Genomic DNA, 6667 nt, shown 5'->3' on the forward strand with positions numbered 1-6667 from the left:
CTAGTTGAAAATTGCCAAAAAAAAATTTGTTTGGTTCGAATTGAAAAGTCTCAAACATGAATAATTGTTCTGCGTTCGACAGCAACGAAATATTTGGCTCAAGCGGCGGATAATTCACACCAGACGGTGCCTTTTCAGGATGAAAATATCTCATATAGAGGAAAATTTATCAACAAATATTTTATTCCTAAGTTACAAGATTGCTGTCATATCATTATTATTGTTTCATTTAAGGGTTCATTTCTTGTCTGTGATTATTAGACAGTCGAAACGAAAAACTACTATTCCTTGTTTCACATAAAACAAAGATTTTTCGGGAGCAAAATACGTATGGGAGTATCGAATAACGAAGAGTAGTGCTAGAAATGACATTCTTGCGTGTACAGAGAATGCAATTTTTTTAAACTGCTAAATTTATTTTTGCGACAAAAATTTTTCATTCCGGCGCACTCTCTGTATGTTTGACACAAAAAATGCTTTTTTGATAATTTTCAAAAAACGATTTTTTGGCACAAGTAAGACTTGTTTGAGGACTTTGTCGTTTTTGTCTCAGTGTAGTGCTGGAAATGATGTTTCTCGCTTGCACAGAAAACAATTTTTTTTAAAACAACATAGTCTATTTTTACGATGAAAATTTTTCATCTCATTGCAGTTTTTAAATGTTTAGTACTGGATTTTATTTCTTCGGTAATTTTGCACTAGCGATTTTTTTTATTTAGACAAGACCTATTTCAGGACTGATTTTTTTTCTGCAGTGCACAAAAGAAATATGAGAAAAGAATTCATGTTTTATGTATCTATTTACTGTCTTTATGTATTATTATCGGTTTATTTTCACATTGGTGTAGCTGCGTTTTGACAGAGAGTTTTGATGATAGTATCCATTTCTACGAGATTTTTGTTAGCTATGCGAGCGATCTTTCCCTCAGGCAGAATATCCGGTTCGTGCCGGAGTAATTCGTAAGCCTCTCGCAATGCCGTTCGTGAGAGCTGCAAGAAATAATAAAAATTAATGGGGATGTTTGAGAGGGAGTTTTGAGTGCTCTCTTTGGAATCGTGAGAATTTGGAAGAGTACCATCAACATCCCCCGAAGTTGGTCCGGCCCCTGTCGTCTTCCGAATTCAGCTATGGCTGCATGTACCTCGAAGAGCACTAAACCCCTGAGACGATTTTCAGCTGGAGAATGAATGCAAGATATCAATGCACGATTTGATAAAAAATATATTGATAATTAAATAATATATCCAGTAAACTCCCCTTTTCGCAGCTTTACCGTATGTTTTTTGCGAGAAAATGTCCAATAGAAACTATTTTATAGAGAGAAAACGTGCAGATTGAACCCAGAATTTTTATAGAATAGAATAGAATCCGAAAACTAATAGACAGTTCAATCAAAATTTTATTTTGTTTTGTAGTTATTGACCTCTACGATGATTTCCTAATTCGAGGTGACGAAATTTTTCATGTCCAAATGATAAAAATTGATCAAGTCATTTGGATTAGGCCCAACGTTTCAACCCTTGCCGGGTCCTCTTCAGGGGGCACGTTTCATTTATTTCTACAAACAAACCAACTCAAGCTAAATAATAAAAAGTAAACAAAACCTATTATAATACGTTTTGTTAAACTTTTTATTATTTAGTTTGATTTAGTTTGTAGAAATAAATAAAATATGCCCCTGAAGAGAACCCTGCAATGGCCAAGAGCTACGAAATAATCTAAAAATCTCGAAAACTTCTTCAACTTCTCTACAACATCAAAATTTAATGGAATTTTGCAGCGAATTCGCTACATTTTTCTATGAAATTATCTTGTACGTCAATACATGGATTGGACCCCGATGAAGGTCTCTAAAGACTTTAGATGATCGAGCAGTCTTAGGTATTATTAATAGGGGAGAGTGGGGCAAAATGAAACACTCAAAAAACGACTGTTTGACGCAATTCAAGTAAAAATAAAATTTTATCAATTCTTTTTGTCAACTTTTTGGTATTCTTGGTAGTTCTGATGAGAATAAGAATAAAAAAAAGTTAATGAATAAAAATGAATAAAAATATTAGATAAAAAATTTTTTTTTGCTTGAATTGCGTCAAAAAGTCGTTTATTGACTGTTTCATTTTGCTCCACTCACCCCTACATATACATATAATATTATAAGAAGTTGCACTTTTCAGTAATTTAGATTAGTTATCGTAATTGAAATTTGAAAAATAATATAATAATTGGTAATTTAATTTCTCAATTATTGCTTGATAAAATAATTCGGAATTTGAAAATTTAAATCGATCGCTATTTTTAATATAATAAAATTGGTGTGTAATATTAACAATTGACTTATTCCAAATTTAACTGAAACTCAAAATTTCGATTATGCCGATGTCTGAATATATTAAACGTAAGATAATACCTGGCATGAGAATACGAAACAGTTCATCCAGTTTTTTGCACAGAGATATCTTCTCGCTGAGCATTTCGTCGCTCACGGCGGCGAGTCCACCCGCCTGTTGTCCGATCATCTGAGACATCGCCAGTTTCACATCGACCATGTAGAAATGGTTCTCATGCAGAACCTTGGAGTATTTATTCAAAAACCTCATGCATTCGTTGACATCGTTCTTCTTCATCGACGCCAATTCAATTCCAATCTGCTCCAGCTTGGCATCCACCGCTTGCCAAGTCATTGTCTCATCGCATTTATTGCAAAAGTAATCCGGGCATTTTTCATTATCTCTGACCAGGAAAGTTGGTGGGAGCATAGTTCCGCAGCAATTGCTATTTCATTGTGTAATTAACATTAATTTTGTAATTATCAAAACGAATACTTCGAGCTCGTAAAAATGTGCATGCAATGAATAAAATCAAGTATCATATGTTACAATGCACAATGTGTATTTTTAATTTGATCCGGAATTGGCTTTATGCTGTTGGATTTACATAAATAAATAAATATATAGATCTAAATATAAACATATAGATCTAATATAATGTCGTTGAATGTAGAGGAATTTAGAAGCGAAGTGGTCAAACGGTTTAAGTCAATTTAGTTTTTAGTTCAGTTTTCCAGAAATATTTCCGAATTTAAGGGAGATAGCGAAATTTTCATAATAGCCTTTTTTGTAGAGCGAATTGAGTGCTACTAAAATGGTTATGAGAAAAAATTAGATATCTCCCTTAGATTTGGAGATATTCATTGAAAACTGGCCAATAGCCAAAATCGACTTAAACCGTTTGACCACTTCGCTACTGAATTATGTTAAAGATCATTAATTTTTTTTTAAATTAAAAAACAAATAAACAAAACAAGCCATACTATATAAATAAATAAATAAATAAATAAATAAATAACTTATCGAGTCCATTTCTCACCTTCTGCTACATTTCAATCCATTGTACATAGTCCCGAATTCGGTTGCATCGGAGCATCGAGTGCATTGGCAGTGGAAAAACTTAGTCTGCAGTAGATAGTGCCGTCTGTTGGCGATCCCCCAGAGGGGGTCTGTATAACACATGCTTATATGATCCCCTGTAACATTAACTGCATGATTATGACAACACATGATGATAATATAAGTGAAAATCAAAGGGGTATTATTAACGGTGGAGAATAATTTTCCCCTTTAGAATGCATTCCAGCAGATAATGCATTTGATTTTCTATCATTCCCATTCGTCTTAATGAATGTCTTTTCAATATTCATGCGTAGTTGGAATATGTATAGGGGCAATTTCAATTCATCTCACAAATAACTAGATTTATTTGCATTATTTTCATCCATCTCATCGGAGAAGTGAATTTTTCAGCACCCGATTAATTGTTTTTTGCTGAGATTTAGATACACTTGGGAATTTCATTAGAAAATAAAAATTTCATTAGATTTTCATTAGAAGTTCGATAACTTCTATTGAAAATTCTATCATTTTTTCGCCGATTTTATTGACGAATTTTGCAGTGAGCAATTCTTAACTGTGAGCAATTAATATCACCTTCATTAATTGTAACAGCAGCTCTTATAATGAGTCCACCCTTTTCCGTAAAACTCTTGGAACTATTCGCATGACAACTGTGTTCGAAGTACGAAGCTCCGTCGTATACTGCCATATGAGGGGGCTCAGTCGTTGGTACTTCATGCCCATTTATCTGCAATTTATCATGCAATCTTTTCTTAGAATCAATTGGTCATTAATCAGTAATCAATGACAAATGGATTCTAAAAATGTTTATACACTTTTAGAACATTACTCTTGAAATTTCAAGTGAAAAAGCTTGAAATTTTTAACAACGACAAAGTTACATGAAATTTCTGTAGAATTGTTCATTGATGAATTAGTTAATTTCTTGAATATTCAAGTAATTCTCGATTTTCAGGTCCATACGGCACTGAAAAACCTTGAAAATTTTGAAAATTCAGGCAATTACTTCTCTGAATTCCAGTCTATTGAAAATTGAATTGCATGTGATGTTCAATTTTCGCGATGAGTTTGGAAAATCAAGCTTTCATCGAAAAATCAATGATTTTTTAACATGAAAAATCAAATTTTCTTGAATTTTCAAGATGAATGAGAAGTTTAGAGAACGTTTTTATTTGAAATTGAATTCAAACTCACAACATGGAAAATTCAGATGACATTGTGATTCAAAATTTCAAGGAATTTCTGTAGAATTCGTCATTTGACAAATCAGTCAATTTCTTGAATATTCAAGTAATTTTCGATTTTCAGGTCCATACGGCACTGAAAAATCTTGAAAATTTTGAAAATTCAGGCAATTACTTCTCTGAATTTTCAATCTATTGAAAATTGAATTGTATGTGATGTTCAATTTTCACGATGAATTTGAAAATTCAAGCTTTCATTGAAAAATCAATGATTTGTTACCATGAAAAATCTAATTTTCTTGAATTTTCAAAATGAATGAGAAGTTTAGTGAATGTTTTCATTTGAAATTGAATTCAAACTCACAACATGGAAAATTCAGATGACATTGTGATTCAAAATTTCAAGAAATTTCTGTAGAATTCGTCATTGACGAATCAGTTAATTTCTTGAATATTCAAGTAATTCTCGATTTTCAGGTCCATACGGCACTGAAAAACCTTGAAAATTTTGAAAATTCAGGCAATTACTTCTCTGAATTCCAGTCTATTGAAAACTGAATTGCATGTGATGTTCAATTTTCGCGATGAGTTTGGAGAATCAAGCTTTCATCGAAAAATCAGTGATTTTTTAACACGAAAAATCAAATTTTCTTGAATTTTCAAGATGAATGAGAAGTTTAGTGAACGTTTTCATTTGAAATTGAATTCAAACTCACAACATGGAAAATTCAGATGACATTGTGATTCAAAATTTCAAGAAATTTGTGTAGAATTCGTCATTGACGAATCAGTCAATTTCTTGAATATTCCAGTAATTCTCGATTTTCAGGTCCATACAGCACTGAAAAATCTTGAAAATTTTGAAAATTCAGGCAATTACTTCTCTGAATTTTCAATCTATTGANCCATACGGCACTGAAAAACCTTGAAAATTTTGAAAATTCAGGCAATTACTTCTCTGAATTCCAGTCTATTGAAAACTGAATTGCATGTGATGTTCAATTTTCGCGATGAGTTTGGAGAATCAAGCTTTCATCGAAAAATCAGTGATTTTTTAACACGAACAATCAAATTTTCTTGAATTTTCAAGATGAATGAGAAGTTTAGTGAACGTTTTCATTTGAAATTGAATTCAAACTCACAACATGGAAAATTCAGATGACATTGTGATTCAAAATTTCAAGAAATTTGTGTAGAATTCGTCATTGACGAATCAGTCAATTTCTTGAATATTCCAGTAATTCTCGATTTTCAGGTCCATACAGCACTGAAAAATCTTGAAAATTTTGAAAATTCAGGCAATTACTTCTCTGAATTTTCAATCTATTGAAAACTGAATTGTATGTGATATTCAATTTTCACGATGAATTTGAAAATTCAAGCTTTCATTGAAAAATCAATGATTTGTTACCATGAAAAATCTAATTTTCTTGAATTTTCAAAATGAATGAGAAATGTAGTGAACGTTTTTATTTGAAACTGAATTCAAACTCACAACATGGAAAATTCAGATAATATTGAGATTGAAATTTCAAGAAATTTCTAACAGTGTAATTACTTTAAACCAATTATAGAATACTAAAATTTACCTGGAGAATACCTGCAATTTTAATAATCTCCTCTGACTTTATGTGATCGATCTTGAAAAATCGTTTAACGAAACTTGCTAACGCTTTGTGCTCTTCGCCTCGATTGCAATCGAGGGAGTCATCGTCGTTGGGGCACTGCCCCTGGAGCTCGAGAAAGCGTTGATACGCTTTGGGGTCGCTTTCGCGCAGGGCCAGAGCTCGGACGATATTTATGCATCTGTACGTTGGATGCGGACATCCGAATTCAGTGACAGACACCTGGGGATAAATGGAAAAAATGGAATTGTATGCTTTATTTCTCATTCTCATTGTCACTCTTATCAGAAGTCCATAACAATTTAATTGCCCTCGCAAAAACTACAATATTTTGCGGAGAAATTCAAGTATTTTCATTGAATAATATTTGAAAAAATAAAAGTTTAACGCATAAAAATAAACAGTATATGTTAACTATTTTTAATTTTCAATGGGGGGGGGGGGGGG

General features: G+C 32.3%; 1 protein-coding gene across 1 annotated transcript in view; it reads right to left on the minus strand.

Moving 5' to 3' along the window:
* Window positions 1-800: 800 nt before the first annotated feature.
* LOC107037853 (SET domain-containing protein SmydA-8) overlaps window positions 801-6667 on the minus strand; it is an 8954-nt gene continuing 3087 nt past the window's right edge. The window contains exons 3-8 of the mRNA XM_015256628.1: window positions 6185-6442; window positions 3985-4138; window positions 3368-3524; window positions 2409-2773; window positions 1077-1177; window positions 801-990 (exon numbers count right to left, since the gene is read on the minus strand). Coding sequence (XP_015112114.1) covers window positions 835-990; window positions 1077-1177; window positions 2409-2773; window positions 3368-3524; window positions 3985-4138; window positions 6185-6442 — 1191 coding nt within the window. The 3' untranslated portion in view covers window positions 801-834. The remainder of the gene's footprint in view (window positions 991-1076; window positions 1178-2408; window positions 2774-3367; window positions 3525-3984; window positions 4139-6184; window positions 6443-6667) is intronic.

The sequence above is a fragment of the Diachasma alloeum genome, unplaced genomic scaffold (assembly GCF_001412515.2).
Source record: "Diachasma alloeum isolate Michigan unplaced genomic scaffold, Dall2.0 Dall_scaffold_00271, whole genome shotgun sequence".
NCBI lineage: Eukaryota > Metazoa > Arthropoda > Insecta > Hymenoptera > Braconidae > Diachasma > Diachasma alloeum.